Source organism: Rhipicephalus microplus, chromosome 4, assembly GCF_043290135.1.
Source record: "Rhipicephalus microplus isolate Deutch F79 chromosome 4, USDA_Rmic, whole genome shotgun sequence".
Lineage (NCBI taxonomy): Eukaryota > Metazoa > Arthropoda > Arachnida > Ixodida > Ixodidae > Rhipicephalus > Rhipicephalus microplus.
Window position 1 is genome coordinate 45,895,596 of NC_134703.1, and position 26,381 is coordinate 45,921,976.

Below are 26,381 nucleotides of genomic sequence, written 5' to 3' on the forward strand. Positions count from 1 at the left end.
CAGCGGACAGCTATCAACTGAGTAGAATGTGCGCACAAACAAGCTACGTAGTAATTCGTTAGTAATTTAGAGGGACAAATCGTTTGTGCCAGAGTCCATCAGAGATACAGATATTCGTGAGATCTATATCGTAAATATATATACACACAGAAGAGACTCTGCACCATAACTGCAATATTTCTCTGTGGATATCTCTCGGTTTGTACGAGGAAAGTGTGCCACCTGGTGTGCACGTAGGATACCATACTATTACTTCGATAATAGAAATGTGAAAGAAAAAACATGAAAAAGTGTTCATGATACCTTGTTTCTAATCACGCACAAGAAGCACCGCTTGACGAGCACGACAAATTGGTGAAAGTAGTTGACGTGCACTCGGTGCAATTCCATCTCCTCAGCTTTTTCCTGCAAGAAGAACAAAATGAGAGCTGGTTGCTACGGATAACTTCAGAAGCTTCAAGCTTACGTCAATCAACAGGCAACTGCAATGCCGCACAGTGCAGCAAGTGCAGCTTGAAACCATGAAACCATGAACCATGAAAGCACTGGCATGTTGTCAATGCAACTAATCTATCAGCACTTAACAGGCCACTGTTAAGAGGCACCCCAATGAAATGCTACTTATCAATCATGAATCTATCAATACAAAAATAGGCCAGCAATTGATCTGTTTGCTACACCTGAGTAGCCAACACTTTATATTTTGAGAATAAAAGCTCCTTTGTTTTGCTCGCTTCGGTCAGCTATCATTTTTTCGATTTCACTACAACGAAATTTTTTATGCGCCTCGTCAGTTTCGTTGTAGCGAGGTTCGACTGTACTCGGCAAAACGATGCATACAGCACCATTGTGAAAATGTGCTCTGTACACTAATAGTGACCGTGTAACCACTCTTTCGAAGTGACTTAATTAGTTCAGCAGCCACACTAAACTTCTTCAGACAATAATGTGACTGCCGTAGTTTACTGAATTAAAAAACACATTCAAACCAGTCAAGAAAGCTAGCTGCATGACTCGCCGATTTTAACATTTTTGATGCAGAAAGCTTGGCAGTGGAAGTGACAGCATCTGCAGATGAACCAATGCCTACCTTCTTGTTCATAGTCTTGCCCCCATATTCGGTAAGCACGGGATGGTCCAGCTTCTTTTCGTTGACCTCTTCTGAATAGTCTGGTGTGAAGGACTTTGCCAACTGCTTGTTTAGGTTGCCATACTCTCCAGACGCAATTTCTGTGACTGAAATACAGAACAAAAAGTTGCAGTAATGCAGACTGTTGAAAAGAGTAAAGCAAGGACAATGGCAGTTTTCAATATTATTTATCATAAAAGCCTGTAACATTGCCAGTGTGTACGGACTAGCACTTATCAAAAACATACTTTAATGTCACAGTTCCTTGACATCATTTTGCGTTTATTCTAAAAGGCAAATGCGGTAGCATTAAAGCGCTCATTTTGCGGAAATTCTAGTGGGTTGGTTGTGAGCAAAAAATTGAGAAAGACCCAGATAAAATAACTAAAAAAAATTCCGGGCGAGAGTGAGGATCGAACTTACGTTGTTCGCGTGGCAAGCAGGTGTTATACCAGACAGACATGCGTTTACTTGAAAATACTTAAAATAACTGCTTGAAAATGCAGTAAAAATAGCTTCCATGACTTACAAACACTTGCATCCTGTATATAGGCCTCGCAATACAACATGTGTAATATGGCAGCAGTACTACGTGGTACAACCGCACATTGTCGTCGAATGTCAGAGCAAGTGATTATCATAACAAGTGATTTTCACTAAGGTTGTGTCAAACAAAAAAGCGAGCCCTAAAAATTTCCTTATTTCAATTTTTCTCCCTTCGCAGTGTCTCTGACAATGACAGCAAGTCATTGTCAGAGTGTGCATGGGGAAACTTCTAGACATCGTCACTCAATGTTCATTCGTGCTCCTGCTGTTTTCACTGATTGTTATAAGTACAGCCTCTTTCCCAGAGGTATCAACGAATGGAATTTCTTGACTGAAGAAGGTGTATCATGATAATTTGTAGGTTTATTTTTGAACCACATCGCTCACATTCTCATTTATAGATAACTAAGCGTTATTTTGTGTGTATAAAATCTGGTGCATTTATTTTAACCTGGTTGCATTTTGCGAGTTCTACTTCATATTGATCCTTCTTTAGTAAGCTTCAGTTATACGTGTTAATTTAGCAGTGATTCTAGAATGATTGTTCTTGTTTTCCACTTCAGAGCTGCCAGTGTAAAGCTGTCTTTTCACTGTGAAAGGAGTCTGTCGGGTAAGAACCATACTCACTAAAGTCTGCTGGGTTGTGGTAAATGGGGCAGTGCAGGTTCTGGGTGGAGAGGAAGTTAAGCAGCTTGTCTACTGGTCCATTGTAGATGCACATACCTTCTGATATCATGTAGAGCTGTGAAGTGCAACAAGAGAGAATACAAGTTATGAGCAACGGGCGAGACACCACACACAATAACACATCTATGAAACTACCATAGGCTGAAAAATTTGTCTATATGCTGACGTTTTTTGCACTATTATATAGTCATATCCCATTTATGTAAGAGTAGTTTAAGCAGAGACATAGGATATGAAGGATGTGATAGATTTATTCACTAATAAGCTGACAGTCGGCAAAACAAGGGATGAGCGTATTTGTCTATAATTTAACATATTTGGTCAAGACAGACATCTCATCCTGTACCACAGGATTTTTTAACTGCATGCTGGGCATCAAATACTACCATGAAGTTATTTGTTTACCCACCCTATCAAAGTGTGAGAAGAGCTTTGCACTCGGGTTGTGTATAGAGCAGAGCACCGTGTGGCCAGCTGCAGCCAATGTTTTCATCACCTTCACACAGCGAAGTGCAGACATGCTGTCTAGGCCACTGAAATAAACAGATTTACACAAAAAGGTCAGTGGCCCTTGCAGTATCCAAATATAGCCAGGCTTGCTCGTTCAGTTGGCAACCATAGCGGTCAATAAACATGGCACTTAAGCTGGTTATATAGATTCGAACACGATGCAGTGTGATAACTGCATTGCGTTTGACTCGATCTAAATCCACACAATCCAGAACAATGCCATTGCTACGAGGCTAGTTGCAACCTTTATGGATGCTTTAGTGCACAGCATGTGAAGTTGCTCAGACATTCACAAAGCACAACAATTTTTTTTAGTCAAGGTTTGATGCAGTTCGACAAGCCACATTTTTTCAGTGCATGCAGAGTTGTAGTTGCCAGCAGACTCAACCTGGTGGGCTCATCAAGGAAGATGACTGGAGGGTTGCTGATCAGCTCCTGGGAGATCGCTAGCCTCTTGCGCTGACCGCCGGAGAGACAGCTGGTACGCGTGTGCTGGCATATGTCTAGACCCCATCGCGCCATTGCTTCGTCCACCTGCATTGTAAGGCAGGCTCCAGTTGTGTCAAGCCATTGAACAACTGACCAACCAAAAGTTTTGTCAGAAATGCTAACCATCTAAGTGGGACACTATGCATAAGGGAGCTAAGCTTACATGCATTTTGTGTTCCTGTACCAATGTCTCCAGTATATTTACAGTGCCTGCCAAGCTGCACTGAAGGGAGAATTGAATGAAAGACATTATTTTACTAAATGTTACTATTTTCAGTTATTGAATGCAAACAGCATTTCTTTAGCTAGCATGATGGATTCAGAATGGGTTGACAATCGAGCATTGTGTGATGCTAGCCGTGTATTCACTGCTGAAATGATACATCAGTTGAGTTGTAATCAGTAGGGCAATAAGACGCTTGCTATGTTTTCATGATGCTGATGTAGTGTTGTTGAAATGCTGTTATACTATATTCACATTGACAATCATAAAGGACGTCAGTCAATTACTGCTACAAAGGTGTGGGCACTGTTAATTTGCTGGCAGATTTTTTTAACACTTCTCATGGTTTTATAGATTTGCATGTGACAACAAAGAACAATGTAGTTAGAGTAGAATGTGACAAAAGTGGTCTGGGCTCTAGCATTAGAAGTTATAACCGTAGAAGTGCCCGCTGTTACGCTTCTCACTGCTGCTTTTTCCCAGCTGTTACGTCATTTTCTGTCAGCTCCAGCATAGCTTCACCATTGTTACTTCGTAACTGTAGAACTGTTGCCATATGATATGTGAGAAATTGTGCTCCAAGCTGTGGCCGAGTGACTACAGAGAGTGACTGTGTTGACTGTTCACACAGCTTAGCCTGGCTTGACTGTATAGGCAGCAATAGTGGTGTAAGTAACGTGGGTAACGTAGTTACGGTGGTCACATACAAAAGCATAGCTTTCAAAACTCATGCTGCAAAGATAACGTCTACGACATAATTTGTTTTAGGGTTGTGCTTAGCACTCGCAAAAGTGAAGCTTTCTAAACTGGCATTTGGTCCTACAGTCATATGTCGGCGTGGACTTATCGTCATTTACAGAGGAGTTTGCGCAGCTTGCAGTTGGACTTCTTGTGCTGGTCACGCTGTGTGGTTTTGGTTGTTTTACATTCACAACTGGTGGTGCCAGAAGAATCACACTGATTACAGTGAAACTTGGATTATACCTGCCCCGGTTTTACAACGACCCGCATTTTACGGCGAATACGTTTGGTCCCGGCAAAATCCCCATAAAAGTAATGTATTAAAACCTTGGTTATAAGGCACAGCTTTATGCCGACCCCACATCCTACGACTTTCAGATCCCGTCCGAAAGAAAAAACCACATTTACTCGAATTAAACGTGGACGAAATATTCAAGAGTAAACAATATGGACTTGCGCACCCCAAGGTTGACGACTGGAGAAGTAGAGAATGAGACGGGATGTCTTCTTAGAATAGGAAATTTATTTTCCCGGAAGTTCATGTGCTTCTACATATTCATGAATCGCGGGCTTAGGTATCCAGGGTCATTACCTAGTCAAGCTCTTTCCACACGGAGTAGCTTCAGCCGGTAATATTTTCACATTTTCGGTCCGTGGAAACTTTTCTGGTCGACATAGAGCTGCCTGCCTTTATCACACTTGCAGTCACATGCTCACACACGCGTAAAGGTGCGAGCCAGCTGTTTTCACCATGCAACAAAATTGCTTTCACTTGATGTGAATGTTGATAACAAGAGCGGGACACTTCACAAGGCAACAAATTACAACACGCACTGCTCAGGCAGTCTCGCAAACTCATGATTCGCCGGCATGACTCGATAGTGATGACACTGTGTCTGACTTTTTTGACAGGAGGCTGTTGGCAACGCGGTTTCGGTTTTCTTTTCATGCGCGGGCAATTTACAGACTCTATTTATCGGTGGAAAGACGCACGTTCAATTCTATTTTTTTTTTAAGTTCATTATGAAGATGCGCTTGCATTTTTTTCAACTGAGTAATGCCGCCATTAGCTACCACTGGCATAAATAATTTAATCTAGCTTCCTTGCAGAGGTACAATATCGTGCTGTGGGCTTATTCAGGCAGCCACTCTGTAACCGTTTTTTATCCAAGGCTGAATGTCACTGTCTATATTCCCAGTTTTTCGATTATACGCCACCCAGATTACACGATGGTATTTCGTGGTTCCCCTAAAGTCGTATAATCAGGGTTCTATCGCATATTTCTGTTTCATATGTTCAGTAGATTGTGGCTGAGAGTGCCACTGCATGCACCACTGACAAAGTTATGAGTTGGTGGAGCAGGGGTAATTTTTATCAACAATCACTATCGGGAGTCTTCTGCAACGTATTTGGCCATCGACTACGAGCTACGGTGGTCCAACATTGACAACAGCGAGATATCATAACATGGGCAGATGCCGACACATCTTTTGACAATTTCGCAAAAGTATTGCTGAAAGTGATCACCGGCCAGGAGTAGGCTATGATGGCACTAGATTTATTCAAGGAATATGATAGTGCAGATGTTCGAAAAACTTTTGGCCTAACGATCCGGTTGTGAGAACATATTATAATGCAGTACATTTGTTTCTTTGTTGAATATTATGAGAGGGTGAAATGATGCTTCACTATTCCGTTTGTCTTCACTGACGTAATCATAAGCTCACAACTAGCTTTATTATTTTATTTTGAAATTTTATTATGTGACTGACTCTGTCAGTGTGAACTTGGCTTAATAGCAGTATAGTTGCGCTACCCAAAAGAGCAGTGCAAGTTCAGTTGCTACCAAGCCAGCCATATTTCAATGAATTGAATACAAGTACATAAGAGTACATAGATCAAAGTGCATATAAAAAAATCCCAGGCGTTCAGTGTTGAGCAGTTTCATTACTGTGTCCATAGTGTCCAAAATGGCATTGTGAACATAATAAAACCGCATTTCGTCTAAAGTGTGAAACATGGCATTCCAGTATAAGAAATGTTGCTACAGATGATACGTATACAATGCTGAAGTTTGCCGTTAAACCAGTCTACCTGACAATCATCGAACAGTTTTGGCACTTAGAAAATTTGGAATTAAGGTAATCAAAAGAACAGCTAGCTGATGGAACAACATGTGCCTCTGCACCCACCAGCTGCTCGCGCTTTGAGCGGTTGAGGGACGGCATTCGCAGCTGGACACCCACAGTGAGTGCCTCACGCACTGTCAGTTCAGGTAGCAGGCAGTCGTCCTGCATGACATAGCAGCTCTGCTGGTTGAACAGCTCCGTGTCTCGTACCCAGCCGTTGACTTGCACCTCGCCTTGGTAGCCCTTGTCACTGCATAACAAAGAAGGCATGTTGGTTTTTAAGAGTGTCAAACAAACAAGATACAAGAGATAGACCACACAAACGAGTGCTCAGCACAAATGAGAGTCTCTTGTCCGTTTCGTGCTCTTAAATACCAACAAGGATTAGTAAGAACTCGCCCAGACATCTGTGTTTCTAAAGAAGGCATGACTATAGTCGATGCATTAACATCAATTGAAAGGACTGCAGATTGTAGCATGAATATGAACTAGTTCAGTAGAATGTGATTCATGAGAAAATGGCTGCTTACTGTTAAAAGATATCCTGCTCAAACATAAAATTGTTCACAAGCCTAGGTACAGGTGAATACTTTATAAGATACGCAAAGTGAGCAGTCCTTGTTTTTTAAACGAGGTGTCTCTTATAGTATGCAGGGTTCCATGTTCTCAATTTCTGATCATTCGCTATTTTTATATACCACACTGGCGTACCTTATGCCCAATTGTCTCTCTATAAAAGAGTTCAACTGTAACACATAAAGAGCATATGCCAATACAGTATATAGAATACCCCAAGAACAGTAATTCAGCTAGGTGTCCAAACAACTAGTTCTTTTGAGGTGATGACATTGGTGGCACTTGTAATGGGCGCCACCTACATAGGCCTACACTTGCAATCAGTAAGCCTGCTTTATTTCTTCAATGCTTACCCAATGTTCAATGTTGTTCAAAGCAAAAAACTGTTCATCATGAAGAGCCTTGCAGTGAATGAGTAGTCTAAGTGACAAACAGTACTCAGTTTCGGTTGCCAGACTTGTGTCGATTCTGCAGTCTGTGCACTTTCCTTACTTCTGTTATTGGTAACAAAAAACACCTGGCACCTCATAAACAATGCCCTTGCCATTGCATAAATTTAACAGCAGCTTTACAGCCACATCAGTGATTTCATAAGCCAATTAATGCCAGAAACACTTTGATTTGCTTTAGTGGTTCACTGTCATAAATGAGTTTACATTAACGTGAGCCCCCTCCCCTTGTTGCTTACACATCTGATCCTGGTGCTGTGGTGATGCCATCTCAGAGCACCAAACTAAATTTTTTAATGATGTGTCATGAAAAAAAACAAAGAATTCAGTCTTTCCTAAACATATTTACAGCATCTTGTTAGAATAGCAGATTAGGCAAGTTGGTGATTCACGATACAGTCAAACCCCTATCTATGAGAGACTGATGTAGCAACGATTGGGCATAAGAGACACAAATGAAATTAAATTAAAATAGGAGTACAATAGAAAATTCATGTGTGGTGCCCTGCTTATAAGACACACTTCATATAAAAGACAATTGCTTCCTGGTGCAAGTCTCTTGTAAAGAGGTTCAACTGTACTTAAAATACAAACACATATCTACACAGGGACACAATTTCAGGGACAAAATATTTATATATGCAATAATTTGACACAATGTCTCACTCTGAGATTAAAGCTTGCTACACATGCCGTCAAATATGACGAATGCTTAGATAAATGTAAAATGTACAATGGTGATGTTAGTATGTAAAAAAATATGTTACAGCATTTTTAAATTAGATGTGACTTCCAGTCAAGAGTGAGATTCAACTGTACGAATACATGCATGTCATTATCTGTAAGTGTCTGTTAGTTTTCTTGTTATACCATACATTAAATGTGAGTGCAATAATGATACAGTGGACTCTCAGTAAACGGAAATCTATCTGTTAAACGGAACTGTTGCTTAAATGGAACAACAGCCTCTAATATGATTGCTTTTATCTCTGCATACTACGCCCCAGTTCACCTCTCAGTAAATGAAACTTCTGTTAGGTGGAACGCATTTTCCCCGTCCCTTCAGGTTCCATTTATTGGGAGGCCACTGTATTTCGAATTTCGCGTGAAAGTCTTAATTTGTTGATTTGTGCTCTAACACATGTCCCAGCACTAAGCTAGAAATGATAAATTATGCAGAGTTAAGGAGTGTGAACTTACTAGTGGCCGGAGAGGACATTCATCAGCGTAGTCTTGCCAGCACCCGAGGGACCCATGATGGCTGTCAATGTGCCTGGTTCTGCCCGGCCGTACATGCGACTGATGAGGACTTTTTTTTCTGAGACAAAAGAACAATGTGCAGGCTAAAGTGATCCAGTTTTCATATCTTTATGACTGACTGTTGTACCATAACAGTCATCCCACTTTACGTTTCTCACAGTTCCTTGGCATTTTGAGCTCGTATCCCATATTGAAGACGTCTTGAATGCACTCCTCACAAAATACAAAGAAAAGCAACACACGAAGAAAGGGCCATGTTTGAAAGCTTTCATTTGCAATCACCAGTCAGTGTCACATGATCATTCCCGTACAATACTTGGCAGTGTGTGGTATATCTATAACATACAGAAACAAGATGAAGAATGTACAAAAAGCATAAGCACCAGCGTCTCACTTCTTTCATTATGTCAGTGTACACTGCAGATACCATAACATTATCGCCACGTTCACTTCTCTGCCACTAGAGGCAGTTTAATTTGCTCACTGCCTTTTATCTGTCACTCATGAAACATTGGTGATCAGTCCCATAAACCGTACTTACAAATTCAAAAGCCACATCCCATTTTCTAAAATAACGACCTGTACTATGCGATTGCTCGAGATAGCCACGTCATGTCGCGATCAGTCGACATGGTCTCTGAAGATAATGTTGGCTCTGATATACGTTTATAAGTTGAAATCACATTGCTGCAGCCTGAATTAAGTACAGCATAAACAAGAATATCAACATTACGTAGCTCTAAGTTGTCTCGTTTCAATTAGTGAATACTGTACAAATGCACTATGCTGCAACCTTGCAGTCCACTTCAGTGCATAGCACGTCTAAGTTGCCAGGTTTGGCTACTTTACGCCAATTCAGCAACTTTTTTGGGCCGGTGTTGGTAGAAAAAAATGTCTTAGCAACTTGGCTACTTTTTGGCTAGTTTCTTGTTTTCCCAATTTTAACCAAATTATTATTATTTTGTAATGTCTCACGCTCGTATAGGCGTTGCCAGAACATGGTGACCGAGGTTTCTTTCCAGCTCCCGAACTTGCGTTTGCGCTTGCATTACAGGAAGGAGGACTTTTGAAAATGTCACAAAGGGGATAACTGCGCTATACCCTCGTATAAACCAGACACACACACATAGGCGCAACGTGGCCGGGCCTTGGGGAAAACTATTTTATCGCGTCTCATTTCGCAGACCACTTATTTCTGAATGCGACTTCAAACGGCAACTGGAAGTGAACAGGACGAATTAAAGCGCTCTGCATCGAGGAATGTTTCCACTCAACAATAGAAAGTGGATATTTGACGAAGTGCTTGCATCGTTCATTATGATCACGTACGGGCAGCAGCAGCTGGGGAATATTGAAAGCTTGGACTTGGTCGTCACGTGAGAAACGGTAGCAGAAGTGACTGCAATTTATGGTTTTATCGCAGCGACTGTGATACTGGGCACACTTATGTAGTACTCGTTTTCATTGTTACTAGTACTTTTAGCGCTTTTCCAAAGACTCGCACAAGACGGGTGAATAATTCTTGCTACAGCACAAAGAATTTTATCATGCCAGGTGAAATGATTGCTAAAGTCAACAATTCATGCCTCAATATATTAAAAATGATAATTTTAAAGAGTTCTTACTGTACATACTTACATTTCCACAAAAATACTCTTGAAATGTCTTATTTAAACAAAAATGTTGCCAATGTTTTAATTCGCTTATGCCTGCTTTCGGCTACTTTTACTGCCCTTGGCTCAAGTAGGCTACTTTGTAGCTATTGTTTGCCTTTTCACCCTCTCAACTTTGGGTGTATTACTCATACATTTACAAAGCACAACTATTTTTTTTGTCGTGGTATTATCTGAAAAGGGAGAAATTCAGGGTTGTTTTGCTGTTTGCACGGAATGTGGCCACGCACCTTTCTTCTTGACAGGCACTGTGTATGTGATGTTCTTCCAGTCGAGGTACACGGCATTACACCGCGACTGCCGGAACACATCACTCGATCGTGCTGCACCATTTTCAATGTCAACCACAGGGCTTCCCCCGTTCTGGAAAGATACCACAAATTCTTGCGGTAACAGCTGTGACTCGTCGAGCGACTCCTTCTCCGATGCTGCCGCTGTGGTGCTCAGGGGCTTCTCGCCTTCAGACTTGTCTGAGAGGGCCAGCTTGGAGCCTGCAGGAAAGGCACAGTTGGAATGTTAAAATACCATACATGCAAATCAAAGGAAAAGTGTGACAGTCACAATTATTACATGCCAACGGATTAATAACAGTCTTGTAAAGAGACAAAAGAATACTGCAGCTCAAACTTGCACACACGTTGTTGAACTACATGGTTGTTAAGTGCCATTTATTTGCTGGTGACATCGTGAGCATATGGATACCAGCGAGACACATATAATACAAATTATTCAAGCACTTCTACGTGCTCCCATGTGGCCTCCAAAATATAGTCCAACGATCCTGTGCATAAGACGCCTTGCTTTCTCCTACCTTACAATGGGGAGAACATTTAATACATCCCCACCAAATTGTTACCTCACACGACATGACAAAAAGAAAAATGTTTAGTTGCATTGTCGTTGCTTCAAAAAAAAAAATCGCAACTGATCTTTCTTGCAACTGATATATTTGTTATTTTTGCAGTCCATAGAACTCTCAGTACTCTGCCAGCGACAAAGCTCAAAAGGATTTAGCTTTGTCCTGCATATTTTTGCAAGTTTCAAAGTTCACAAGTGTAAGTTATAAACCACTGGAAAAACCAGGGTGTTTACTCGATGAATTTTAGTTTTGAAGCTGACACCAATGTATTTCAAACTCTTTCAAAGTTTATATATTGCTTTCCTAAATATCTGTTGAGCTACCACTAGGATCCATTTTGAAATATAGGAAAACGGTGCTCTACAACAGGGGTCGACAACCTTTTGAGGCAGAGCACTAAGTTGCGTGAAGCCAATGCATCCATGGCCTGCACGGAATGTGAAATTAAGAGCAGCAAGTCTTTTGCAGGCAAAATGTAAAAATACGGATAAACTAATTTGTAAAACTGGATTAAAAGTCATGCTTATTTTCAGCATGCGTGTCACTAAGTTACAAAGAAACAACTAGGTTACAAGCGAAAATCCCATTTCGGGCCAAAACTGCCATGTCAGCCTTCATATAGGTAGTGTTAGAGGGAAAGGGGTATTCATGCTATGTCAGGGGCCACACAAATACTGCCAGGCCGGCTGCAGGTTCTCGACCACTACTCTACAACATACTATATCATTGTTTACCTGAATGCTCACAGGCTGATCACCCTGTTGTAATAAAAAAAAAATTTTTCTTCAGAATTATCTATACAGTCAAACTATACCCCAGATACTCTATTTACTTCTGAAGAAGTATAAGAATAAACATCACTTGCAGGATTGCTAAAAATTTTCAATTTAAGTCTGCAGGGATATTTATAGAAAAGCTTCATAGTCATTAAAATCAATAAAATCGTTATGTATTGCAGGTTCATTACTGTGTGTGTGAGGTGCCTGCATATTTAACTGCATTCTGTTATATATATATATATATATATATATATATATATATATATATATATATATATATATATATATATATATATATATATATATATATATATATATATATATATATATATGACAGCGGCAATTTGTACAAAAAAAAAAAACAAGTTCAGCAGACCATCACCAACATAGTTTTTTGGAGTGACATCGACGAGAGGTAGACATGATGGACTCACTTATCACGTAATTGGCAAGAGGCAAAACGTCCTATCTAGGCGTGTGCACATATAAGGCCGTTATTTACGGCTGGTAATGTCTGAACCGCGCGGCCCGCGGACGCAGCTGGCGAGAGAAAATCACCCGGTGACGCGGTTGTTGCAAGTGTCCTTAGTGCTCACCGAAGGTACGCGTTCGCAATACATATAGAACGACACACGTTTTTCTAGCACAACGCGGGCATGCACGTTAATATGACGCATTCGTGGCGGCGGTGCCAACAAAAATGATAGAGCTGTCGTCCTCCTGCCCCCATCACACATAGCAACAGCGAAAATTCCGCCGGAAGAAGGCACTGAATGTACACGGAGTCCACGATCACGACAAACGATCCGCACTGCTTCAAAGCTGCTCAACATCAGCGCATTCAGACAGGTGACGCGACGTGCGAAATCAACCCAACTGTTTTGATCACAACAATCCGAGTGCACAATTGCAAAAACCTACCTAAAACACAAAAGCGTAGCGAGCATCCCGCACTACCAAAACAAACACGTCGTAGCACAACAGGGCAAACAATGGATGACTTTCCTTAGACGTATGACGATGACTCATCGAGCACAGGCACGGGACTCGATCATTTTCGTCATCCAAAAATGAATGAAAAGCGCAGCGATGTAGCTTCACCGCACAGCTCTCTCCGTCGAAAGGTCGGGTGGCGCGCGCTCCACGACACAACGCTCCGTCACACAACCTTCGCAGGAATGCGGTGCAGAGACACGCATACACGCACACATGGCTATCTTAACAGAATACACGCACCGTCCTAAGGAAAACGAGCCACAAGCAAAACTCATTACCGTTACATCAGCTAGAGCAAGAGATTGGGCAGGTTGGTACGTGCGAATGGAACGGGTGGAGAGTTTTCGCGAGAAGCGAGCACGCCAGAGGCAAAACAAACCTTATAGTAGAGGCTCACTGCGACACAACGGAACGAAGAGGACGCTTGCGAAGTCCACGGATAACGAGCGCCGTTGCACCTGAGCGAATGTCGGGCAGCCGACATGTAAAGTCGCACGAGCCGCCCAGCAAATAAACGCACGCAAAGTGAGCAGATGCTGGCGAAGAGGAAAGGGGGAGAAGCGTTGAGGATGACGAAGGACGAAGGTAGAGTAACGAAAGGAGTCACAGAGGCGGTAAACACCAGAAACATGTGGAGAGCGCATGCGCTGTGTGCCTGCAGCGATGCGTGACGCGGGTGGAACCGTTTTTCTGTAGGACCAGTAGCGCCATCTCAAAGGCCCGCGTCAAAACCCGGGCTTCCAAGGTTGCAGGCGAAGCATCTGTTCCGGGGGTCGAAATCGAGCGAGCTTGCGAGCGCTAGTTTCAAAGCTTTCCGGTTATTGCGAACAAGGGTCCTCAATTGGATACCTTTCATATATGTATCCTTTCAGCCCAGCAGCTTTCCGACGAAAAATATGTGTCGACATTCAATTCGTGAAGACTGCAGTAGCTGGTTCCTTTATCAGAGTGATATACAGGAATCGAGAAAATTGTTAAATATTATGTTTCTTTAAAAATTGTTATCTTAATATGCATGCATCAAACTAAACATGTGGATGGACAGAAAAGATTTTAAATTGTTCGGCAAATTAATGCAGAAACATAAAAACATATGTCTTAATTGCTCTCCTTGTCCGAAACAACACAAAGTGAACGTATCGAACGCGTACACCAATGCCTGTAAGAAATAAATTTTAGTTTGAGTGCTTTCGATTCGAAATAACATTACGAATGACAGAGTGGCTTCATTATTTAGCAGCCCAGATGATCCAGCTCAGAGAGGAAAAAGAGGGGAAGGAGATCAACCAGGTGCGAAAATTCGATTTGCAACATTGCAGTCGGGTGGGAAAATGGCGAATACTGAACCAGTAATACGATCTCGGAAGAACCCAGCTGTTTCATTTCATATTTTCACAACGTCCGACTCGCCACCATACATCACCACGTCGAGGAAGACACCCAGGCTTACGACAACCGTGCAAATTTCAGGTTCGAGGCAAACACATTTGTATTTCTTAACGCCATATGTTCTCTACAGGAAAGCCAGATAATTAAATATCGTAGAGCTTTAACCGGATAGAAACGCGAGACGCCAAGCGAGGAAACAAAATATTGAGAAAGTGTCATTGAAACATTTTTACCATCGCTAATAGTAAAATTCACATGAACAGGTAATTATGCAATCATGCCATATGCTCATGATGCAGATGCAGCGAGATGACCTCTGGTAGATGACCTGTAGATGCATGGGCTTGTGTACACACCCCTAAAGTGTTTAGTTTCTAGAAAAGTTGATGAAAACATCAAACCAAGGCGTCTTAAATGTCACTGGTGCACAGTAGAAAAACGGGACGTGTTGGTACCTTGAAAACGATGCACGTACACTGAACTGTGCAGAGCAAAGTAATTCACCCCAGTTTTGCGTGAATGAATGAGTCACAATATTTGCGTTGCGGCAGTTTTGAGTTATGTTTACTGCACGGTACTATGGGCATGGATATGTTTATGTTTGCCCCAATCGCGATTGCTCAAGCCATCCACTCGACTCCATTTTTCTTTGCTTATCATGCCCGCCCGACGTTTTTTTCAAGGACGTCTGAAGAGGCGTGCGAGATATGTGACCCAACTCGAGACATCCTGTGTGACTCGTTACTTTTGTTTTGTTTGTTTGCGTATGCATGTACGTATACATGTACACAAGACCAACTTTGCGTAGTGCAATGCTCATACTAAGTATATGTTGCCTTTAGCAGCTTGGGCATCATCTCAAAAGTTTCAATATAGGGTCGAGCCAGTGCAGATTGCATCAATATATTGTGTGTTCTTTCACTGCTAAACAATCTTCATTATTAGCGAAGAAAACGGAGGTGGATAATTCAGGGCAGTCTTATCTGCAGGAGTTCATATACATGCCATATAAGCTGCACAATTTGTTAATGGATATGTGCAAAAGGTACACACGTTTATAAGTGTGTAGCATTATAAGGGGTATAAAATAAAGGCATTGCGAAGAGAGCCTGCACAGAGTAAGGTACGCCATGCTTTCACTACGCGTGGCGTACAACATTTTTCTTCATCTTCGTCACTCATTTCTTATCGAAATGGTTTACGAAATATTGGAGTTTGTTGCGATGCCACTCCCTTCTTTGTGGACCAGGTTGGAAGCGTCAAACTTGCACCGAGATATTTTACCACTGATCATAAGTTACGCAAAATACTAAGGTTGCACGGCGGGTTTGTTGGTTATTCATGTACCGTGTATGTGTTCTGTGTCTTCTTCTCTGTCCCGTCCTGGATGCGCTATACCTCGAACAGCAAAATACTGCTTGGTTCCGAAGAACAATAAAGACAGTTCATGAACTATCCGCGTCAAATGAAACCCAAATATCGGCAAGTCTTCGCGATGGTACTTCGCGCGCTGTCTCTTACCACCATGGACAGGAGGCACGCACATATGCGCAGAGCTGCCTAACAGGATGCGCGCGCCTATCAGTGGTGATAACTGGGCGGCGCGTACTATACCATCGCGAAGGCCTGCTGCTGTTCGGCTTTCATTTGACGCGGATAGTACGCCCTTTCGCACAGCCCATTATGGGCCTACAGTATCTTCCACTAAAGAAAAAGAAAGTAGCACGTGTTCTAACGGATTTATAACGGTTTTTGGAGTAGTGCGTGGCATCGTGACTTGCGCAACCGTTCAACGGCACATTCTAATGTTCTAATACTCTCAGTAGGGGCTCTCAAATCAGCTGCACCGGAACCTCGCCACTTGTGCACCGCCGCTTCATCGACCATGCACGTGTCATATCCTGTTCCCATTCCCCGCAATTCATTTTATAACGAGGCGTCGTGATCTGAACTCATCGAGTAATCTACTTAAACGATGTACCTTTTAGCAGAAGAAAACAAACAAACAAACAAACAAACAAACAAACAAAACGCCGCCACGCTGGACTGCGCGAGGGAGTAGAAAGAGTGACGTCATAGCCTCGCCAGGGAATTTTCGGGGTCCCTCGTATCTAGCATCGTCCAGAGAAAACTGTGAAGGCGCCCATGCAGTCTGTCTATAGCCAACTTGCTACATAGCCTCCAGGCTTGTCGAAGGAGGCTGAATGCCGTAGGTTCACGGGCAAACATATTTGAGATATATTGAGCAGCTGCTGGAATTACATGGTCTCTCCGGAATGCAGAGTGACGCGCACATTTTCGCAGCCGTACCTGGAAATTCGCTTTGTTTATTGTAATGTTAAGGTTTTCATATTACATTGGACAGTGCAGGCGGTGCAGGCGCTGTGCAATAAAAGGGCCACGTAATAAGAAGAATTAATGGGTGTAAAAGGAAAATTGATAGGGACAATTTCAGGACAGCTTAATAAAGTTCTTGAAACATTAGTTAAGGTCATCAAGTGGTCTCGAGCTTTGACGGGTGTAATTAAAGCAGCATGATTCATAACTGGCTTTTTCACGAGACACTCTGTATTAGAATATATGTTTTTAATTTGTTAACGGGCGTTGAATTCATCTCCGGCTGCTAAACGCTTAAAATTAGTAATCACTGCGTTAAGTGAATCCAGTAAAATAAAACAAAACGAATAACATACGGATACAGGCTAAAAGAATATCAAGTGGGATCGTAAGACAAATAAAGCAAATTATATTCATGTCTTCAGATCCAGTAATGAGTGGCATGAATGCTGTACACAATGAGGATATTCTATTAACAAGAATATCCGAGGTTATTGTCAACTTCTGAATGAGCCTCGAGAGATCACTCAAAAAAAAAAAAGATCACCAGAAAAAGCACCGGTGACTGCGTAAATAAAGTATACAACACCAGATTCTGGCGAAATAATTCTCTCAACATTTCGACTGTTGCATAAAGCATGCATTTTATTTACCTTTTTTATTCCTTTTTTTCCTTTCTGATTTTTTTATACAACGCTCAGTGGATAAATGACTCTCAAAAGACGCATAAAAAATGGCGGAATCTCCAAGTCGCGTAGTTCACAAACACGTCTTATAATCGAGTTTTAATGAAGTTCCTACAATACCCTAATTAAAAAAAACTTGCAAGGAAGTCTCAATCTAGCACAGTTTTAAATTCATTGCCTCACAGAGCCCGGCGGATGAAGTCAAAAGACATGTAACGCCATAGCAGTTCTGCATCAAAACGGCAAATAGAGTGAGGAACATACGTCAAAACATACCTAGCCTCAAATTGTTGAATAATCTAACTAGGCGCAAGCGTTCAACAAAAGACAACATTAGCGCAAAGAAAGATTGGCGGTGTTTTTTTCTGAAAGAAGTTTCGGAGCAACGCAACACCGTGTTCTGTCAAGATATAATGCGTCCGAATCCAAGTACTGGGATCCTTCAAACTGCAAGGGCCCTCAGAGAATTTCAAGTCTTTCTACAACAAAAACTGAAAGAATGATTTTTTTTTTCAAACTGTCTCATTTTGCCCACGCAGCGTCGCGTTTTGCCCCGAAGGTTGGGGCAGAATGAAACATCTGGAGCATTTTTTCTTTAACTGTAACATGATGTTTTAGATGGTGGCAACATCGAAATATTTATGTACACCACATACATTGTAGCCAAAAGACAGTTTCTGAAATACTATTTATTTGTAATGAGCGAAATAAAAATAATGATTAACTTTAAATTTTCTGTTGCATTTTACCTCTCCCTTCCCTACATTCAGGTGCACGTTGAAGAACACCCGAAGATAAAAAATTTCCGGAGCCCTCCACTACAGTGTCTTACATAATCAAATCGTGATTTTGGGACGTTAAACTCCAACAATAGTCGTCGTCGTCGTCATCGTCGTCGTCGTCATCATCATCATCATCATCATCATCAACTACAATAAGAACAACAACAACAAAACATTATTCAGCATCACCTGTGTGCCTTTGCGCTACACAGTTTCGCTGGTATTTCATCTTCAGACAGAGTGTTGTACGGATCTGTGACAAATACAATGATAAACACAGTTTCGCTGGTAATTCATCTTCAGAGAGTACGCCTCCGTGACAAATACAATGATTAACACAGTTTCACTGGTAATTAATCTTCAGAGAGTTGTATCGCTCTGTGACGAAATACAATGATAAGCCGGGACCGTTCCTTTCACCTTCGCTGGTAAACCATCTCTGAAGGGTCCTCGATTTTTCGTTTCCCGTCATTCTCCTCAACTGCTCGACAAACAGCGCAGAAACGTTATCTCTGGGGCACCAACGCTCTTCATTATTATCTCTATCTTTCTCTGTAAACTTCGACCATCCTCGCGTCACTGTTGTCTATACGGAGTCCGTCGCATGGCGCGAAAGCTATCGCGATACATAATAATGAAAAATGAAGTAGCGCCACTTACAATAAGTGGCTTCTGATAGCCAGAGATTTCCTCCAGGTGATGTTACTTTCAATGAGCCTTGGTTTTCGATAGCGACGCCTTTCGTTACGCTTTATGACACACGGTCGACAAACTACATAGTAACAATACTAGCTTTTTGCCGATCGCACTGATCACTGACGAAGTGAGGAAATAAGAAGGAATCGAGATTTTAGGCATCCATCAATAGCATATGAACATTAAACCACTCCTCCGCTGGCCACACGACAAGTACGCTCTTCTGTGTAGAAGAAAAAAAAAAGGGAGGGCGGGGGAAGCAAATGAAGGTATACGCGTTGGCCGTATACTGGTGTAGCACCTGACCTCGCAGACCTATACATTTAGAGTTACTATAGTGGAGATATAATGCGAACTGCTTCAGCGTCACTATATAAAATGCTTTCAAGGGCAGAAGTGCGCGGTGTACAGCGCTTGCGCAAGACGGAAGTGTCCGAGGCTGCCTACTATCGCGACATCTCTGGTCGCAAGGTTTTGCTGTGTTGCTTGAGCGGGGCAAACGTGAGCAGAATAAAATTGAGTGGTACTCTCAGCTGTTGCGTCATGAGAGCTATTTCAGTGTTCGTAGCCCGCCGGCATCAGTAAAAGCATCTACGAGGTCAGTGTGCAGTGTATACGGGATAATTGTTACCCTTTCGTGCTTCACTTCTGCAATTGAATGAAACGGGTTTTTCCGACTCCCGCTCGCAGTATCTGGACCACATCTTCACCGGCTGCTCGGACCTTACGGCCACGAGGTAACCGTACTCTGTCGCATTCTCACGAGTTTGGGCGTGGTCTGGGGTTTGTAGAGGATTATAACTTTAAGTGATTGTTACGAAACACGGTGTAGCTATGGCATGTGCGGGGTGGATGAGGAGGGGGTGTTGCAAGGTAGTGCTTGGAGGTGAAAAATCAATGGGCTCGGCATACGGCATACACAAACGCCTGCTCTTTCTTAATGCGGATGAGTGGAAGGGATGAATACATGTGCAGCTTCCAACTTTTGCGGCTGAGAGGATGCGACTGAGCACCTTCTGCGCCACTGCCATCTTTCGAAACTCAACAATTCGCTTGTAAAACTCGGCTAGCCCAACTAGCTTAGGAGTATGTTTTTATATGCACTAGCTCACAAAAGCACTGTCATGCTTCCTAAAGTCTAGCGGACTTTGCGGGCGCTTGTGCAGTGCATGGTTTCATATTAACTGTACATTCTTGTATTTCTTACATTCCCGTTTTATTACGTATTCTACCATTTTCTTTTCTCCATCCCCAAGTGTACGGTAGTGTTGCCAACCGCAGGGTAATTATCATATTTGTAGGGTATTTTTGGAATTTTGGGGGCAGCATGGTGTAGCAGGGCGCTAATACGATTTTTTTTATCAGATGTAGAGTAATTTTCACTCTTCGCTTGGCTATCGATGTTTGAAAAATTCAGACAATTTATGCAATATTCCTGAGGGTGACTATCCTTCAGGCTCGAAAAATAAAATTTTTGTTTGAATACAATTAGCACTTGTGCAATTGACATTTCACCACCATAGGCATGCAGAGATCAAATACAACAAGTCACATCGTCTTCACGCTCGCATTATTTTGTCACATGGTTGCAGCCCCGCCGCGGTGGTCTAGTGGCTAGGGTACTCGGCTGCTGACCCGCAGGTCGCTGGTACGAATCCCAGCTGCCGCGGCTGCATTTCCGATTGAGGCGGAAATATTGTAGGCCCGTGTGCTCAGATTTGAGTGCACGTTAAAGAACTCCAGATGGTCGAAATTTGCGGAGCCCGCCACTAAGGCGTCTCTCATAATCATATGGTGGTTTTGGGACGTTAAACTCCACATATCAATCGATTCACATGGATGTGTTTTTTTTCTCCTTTCCGTCGTCTCGGATTCAATCGTTTCATGCAGAGAAGTTTCTAAGTTTTGCGATAGAAGTCAGTTAGACTTACCGAGGCAAAAGCCTTAGATGTCTCACGAAACACGGAAACTGCTCGTCGGTGCCCAAGCGAACGATGAAAAAATCCATAGATCGTCACCTCACGACGTCATCGTGAGGTTATAGATTGCCAGGATTTCTGGCGTCATCATAAAGTGATGGAAACGTCGTTGCGAGCTCCCGTAATGTGACGTCTAATGATGACGTCACGTGACATCGTAACCTGGCCATAGATATGCTGATCCAAGAGGTGCGTAAAGTGCAGGAGGCATCCAACAACTCCGATATCGGATATCGGAGACAGAGCAAAACTTTGCTAATGTTCACATAAACGGATTATTGAGAAACAGATTTTCGTTATTATGTCTCTATCAGACTTTCATTTTTCTGAACCAAATCTAATTCTAACTTCCTTTGTAATGTTGTTTGTTCAAACTTCTACCTTTATGAACCTTTAGTTTGTTGTATAACTTAATTGCATATTGCATTCTTATGTCCGTGTTGCATCGCTATATTTACTAAGACATGCCCTTATGCGCGTTCTATGAAACATAGATTTATGCGCCACCAGACACTCCCTGCTATGGCCCCGACATGAGACTGGCAGTGCGCACGCACGCACGCACGCACGCACGCACGCACGCACGCACACACACGCACACACACACACACGCACACACACACACACACACACACACACACACACACACACACACACACACACACACACACACACACACACACACACACACACACACACACACACACACACACACACACACACACACACACACACACACACACACACACACACACACACACACACACACACACACATACACACACACACAAACAAACAAACACACACACACACACACACCAAACACGTTAGAACTACCTCTTTACTTATAATCATCAACGCTTTACTTCGTGGTTTTTCCGCCACACCGAGTTGATGAGGCATACTATAGCATCGATCAATCGGCGGAATAAGTTTTCAAGAATATACGCGGAAAGGTATACGTCCTTTGAACATGGATTTCGTGGTCCCGCTTCACGTAATTTTGCGCAAATGCTTTTTCCCCATTCCTTGATGAAGCAGGCTGCTCGCTGCAGGCATCACACATCACGAAGCACGCGATGCTTAGCGCTTGACTTACTCCAAGTACTGGTACGTATACATCCACGGGCAGGGTTCTTCTCGTGAACGGAAAAGCAGAGCAAGCACACGCGATTCTCTATATACGAGACAAAAGCAGACCACTTACTCGAGACATAAGTATTTTCCCAGAAATGCAATTGGTTTTGTGCCTAACAGCATTTTTCTATGGATAGATTGTTAGTTCTCGTAAGATGCAACTGTTTTAAATTATCAAGTTTCGTTCACTAAATTGTAGCTGTCGAGAGCATAAATTTTTACTTATAAAAGTTATCAAGCGGTGCCCGCGCTTTAGCTGCTGATTGAATACTAAGGCAAGAAATCAGCATAAAGTAAATTGAAAAATGTTCATCCCAATTTCGCATGCAACGTGCGAAATAGTGCCGTCAGCGTTCACTGTCATATTTTATAACACTTTTTTCCCGCAATCAGAAACAATTTTTTACAGTGAAGATGTACGTGACAGGGATTCAGATATTTCTCCACGTGCGTTGACAGGAAACCATTCCACGCATTGAAAGGCCGGTGTACGTCCGTTCAAGCTACGCTTAAGAATAAATTACGTAGCTCAACTCTTTCAAAGTCCTGGGAATTACAAATGAAAAAGCTGCATATCTCCGACGAAAGTATTCATTTTGGCTCAGTATTGGTTTTCCACAGAAATCAGTCATAACAGTCAAGGTATCATCTCAAAAGGAGGGACGCAGATGCCCATATATACTGTAGATATTGCTATACCTTGAAAAAGAAGGATATTCGGTCGACACATTGGTGAAATGGCAAAATAAACAGTTATTATGCTAAGATATATATATATATATATATATATATATATATATATATATATATATATATATATATATATATATATATATATATATATATATATATATATATATATATATATATATATATATATATATATACAGAGAGAGAGAGAGAGAGAGAGAGAGCTGCAACAAGCTTCCTTTTAAAGTGCGCGTAATTCACACACACACAAATAAAATAAGAGCGAAAAATTATAAGATCTCAATAATACTGTGTCAAAACACGGAAAAACGAGCCCTGAGGTATACAATTCTTCCGCATATATATATATATATATATATATATATATATATATATATATATATATATATATATATATATATATATATATATATATATATACCGTATGAAGCTAAGGGAAGGTGGTCTGTGGAGTATACAAATAGAATGCTGTGTGCGAATGACTCGAAGCGATGATGCAATGAAATTCTTGCAGTGCCTTCAAACTGTACGCAGACTGACATAACGCTATAGATAAAGGCCTCGTACTTGTAGACTTAATACGTGAGAGCGAGATAGTTTTTTTTTTTCGTATGACGTATTCATACTCACTGCATGCATCATTTCCGCAACGTTGCAGCACCACGGGAAGGTGCTGCCGTTGCGCCCGGAACTTACATCAGATTGGTGATTCATTGTTTGATATGTGGGGTTTTACGTCCCAAAACCAATATAGAGAGACGCCGTAGTGAAGGGCTTCGGAAATTTTGACCAACTGGGGTTCTCTAACGAGCACCCAAATCTGAGCACACAGGCCTACAGAATTTCCACCTCCATCTAAAATGCTGCCGCCACAGCCGGGATTCGATCCCGCGACCTGCGGGTCAGCAGCCGAGTACTTTAGCAACTAGACCACCACGGCGGGGGAAAGGAACTTACATCAGATGCAATGTCATGTTAAAAGGGATTGCAGCGCAAACACGAAAGTGCTGAAAGAAAGTCGTAACGGAAAGCAAAGAGAGACGACACGTTGCTGGCATTGCTTTTTGTTGCACCTTTCCTTCAGGCACTTTCGTGCTTGCGTTGCCATCCCTGTCAACATGCACTTCAACCAACTAGCCCGAATAGCCGTTCTTCTTGAATGAAAGGTCATCGCCAGGACGGTCGGCATTAGCATATATCGGAGGTCACGGGAAAGAAGCAATGACATACGCATAGGCGCGCGCAAACCCAGCGAACGCCCATAGACAAGTGTCAACATAAGAAAAATCAAACGCATAAGCTTGGATTTCTATCGCAATTTATTATTTAAATGGCGACTTCCGAACCAACATAGACGCGACGTTATAAGTTCGTGTAACCAGGCGCATGGCTTAGCGAAGGCTGCACTGATATTCAAGAGTGCGAAGCGTAGGGTAAGAGGCCTTCAACTCAGCATTAGTTCGACACGTACAGATATTTATCACAAGTTGCCTTGAAAAACGAACAAAAATATCTTTTAAGAGTTTGAAATTTCATAGCAAAGTGAGACAGGAACTGTTTACTTTGGGCTCAGTACCTATATATCTATAGCATGTATACACCAGCCATTATATCAGTATACAAACGTTTTCTGATTTCTTGTGGTGTGGCATCCTCTGGTGCGAGATATAGTTGTTTTTTTTTGCTAGACACACGGCTGCACATTCCGTCGTGCAATTTGTCGATGAGAAAATATTCCTGAACTACATGCATGAAGCATGCCTTTATCTCCGCGTATCGTTGTGGGGTGTGTTGCTTGAACGAACAGTAATGCATGTTTTTTGTGTGTTTTTCAAATCCGCATGGGCTGTATGAATATTGGTTATTGAGTTGCATAATAATAGCGCAATGGAACCAAGTTCTTAGAATTTACTTTGTGCATTCACGTTGGATATCGCTAAAATTGTTTTCTCAATTACCCGAATCACGCCTTATATAAATTTCCTGAAATTAGATAAGGCGAAAAGAATAATAATAAAAAAACTGCAAGAATAAAATTTTCTGACGAAAGTATTTCTAAAAAAAGATGCAAAACGAGGTATACACGGTTGATAATTTTTATATAGTGTTCTGAAGCACCGTGTTTCATTACATTTTAGTAAGTTTTACAAAATACCCCAATCTCGCACATATCAAATGCCTGAAATAAATAACAAAAAGGTTTTGTACAATGGCAATCTTATATATTCTGTAACAAAACAGCTCCGACGCGTTGAATTTGAGTACACCCAATGTTTGTCCCCTCCGCTGACACCAACTTTCGGACTGTCGTTAGTTCAGTGTCCCTGATGGTAGTGCACGTGTGTTTCGACGGCGGAAACACATTAGTGATCATGCTCATCTCGGCTCGTCGTAGTTATTTCCGATGGCGGGCTATAGTGTAAAGGATTTTACTGAAATGATTTTAACGCCAATAATTTACGCGAGGTCGACCAAGCACTCATTCATTTCTTTTCGAGAGCTTGACAATTACAGCAGCTAACGCTTCATTTGCAGTCAAACAATGTCACATCAGTGCCACCCTGATTCCTATAATAAGGTCCGTACAACGCTGACCTATAAGCATACCTGTTGGTAAACGCGTGGTTAGAGGCTTATACACAAGCTTTCACTGCTAAAGTGCTGATGCTTTAGCGAAATATACACCACCACTAGTGCAGGCAAACGCACGAGGGATAATCGCGCATTTTCGGCAGTTTGATGTAATTCCTTATGAATATTGTCACCATGAATGTAACCACGGGAAGAAGTAGATTCGATTAGGCTGTTTAAGTTCGCGTAATTACATGTATTTCTCGTTCAATGTGCTGCATGTATACATGCCATAAAAAGAAAATAAAAAAAATCGGCAGATCCCGCGCACCTGGGGATTGACATGACGATAGTTATAGCGCGAGAACAGAACGACGACACAGTGACAAGTAGGACACGAGCGCTAACTTCCAACTTCTTGTCTGTGTGTCGTCGTTCTGTTCTCGCGCTATAACTATCGTCATGTCATACCAACTAGCCCAAGCTGCCACACTTCTATGGGAATCGACGTTATGCGAAGCACGTGGAGGTAAGGTGACCGTGTTGCAATTGTATTGTGTGACACGTCATAAAATGACGTTAAATGTATGTGCAAACTTAGCACTCACAGACATATGCTGAATATTCGCAGATGTTTATATAACCAGTTATTTGCACTTGCTCAACGATGCCGACTGGAACATACGTATTAGCAACACCAGAAGCTGATATGAAGCGCTGATGCTCGTGAGGATGCTGACCCTGAACACTGCCACATAAATCAACTTGAGCACATGGCAACTAATTAACAACAATTGACGTTAACCCGACGTAACGGATATACGAAAGGAGCACATGCGTAATGTTTATAAAATTAGGTAGGCAGCACTGCGACCACTATTGACGTTTCACGAAGAATAACGTCTATTTGAAAAGTAGTTACGAGAACTGACGTAGCTCTGTGGTAAAATGCATAATTTCCACGCAGAATTCTTGGGTTTGATTCCAACTGGGAGCCTGACATTTATTCTTTGCATTCGTGGGGTCGACGCTACCAACTTCGGGCA

General features: G+C 42.0%; 1 protein-coding gene and 1 long non-coding RNA gene across 4 annotated transcripts in view; one reads left to right on the plus strand and one right to left on the minus strand.

Annotated features, from left to right (window-relative positions):
- LOC119171945 (ATP-binding cassette sub-family G member 4-like) overlaps positions 1-26,381 on the minus strand; it is a 54,956-nt gene that overhangs the window by 17,881 nt on the left and 10,694 nt on the right. For all 3 annotated transcript variants that reach the window (XM_037422854.2, XM_075892687.1, XM_075892686.1), the window contains exons 3-10: positions 10,644-10,904; positions 8,681-8,798; positions 6,519-6,705; positions 3,261-3,406; positions 2,772-2,895; positions 2,303-2,417; positions 1,091-1,236; positions 304-405 (exon numbers count right to left, since the gene is read on the minus strand). In XM_037422854.2, the coding sequence (XP_037278751.2) occupies positions 304-405; positions 1,091-1,236; positions 2,303-2,417; positions 2,772-2,895; positions 3,261-3,406; positions 6,519-6,705; positions 8,681-8,798; positions 10,644-10,904 (1,199 nt within the window). The remainder of the gene's footprint in view (positions 1-303; positions 406-1,090; positions 1,237-2,302; positions 2,418-2,771; positions 2,896-3,260; positions 3,407-6,518; positions 6,706-8,680; positions 8,799-10,643; positions 10,905-26,381) is intronic.
- On the plus strand, positions 2,238-6,335 carry LOC142814259 (uncharacterized). The gene is made up of 2 exons (XR_012894891.1): positions 2,238-2,285; positions 3,227-6,335. It is a non-coding gene; the product is annotated as an uncharacterized LOC142814259 (long non-coding RNA).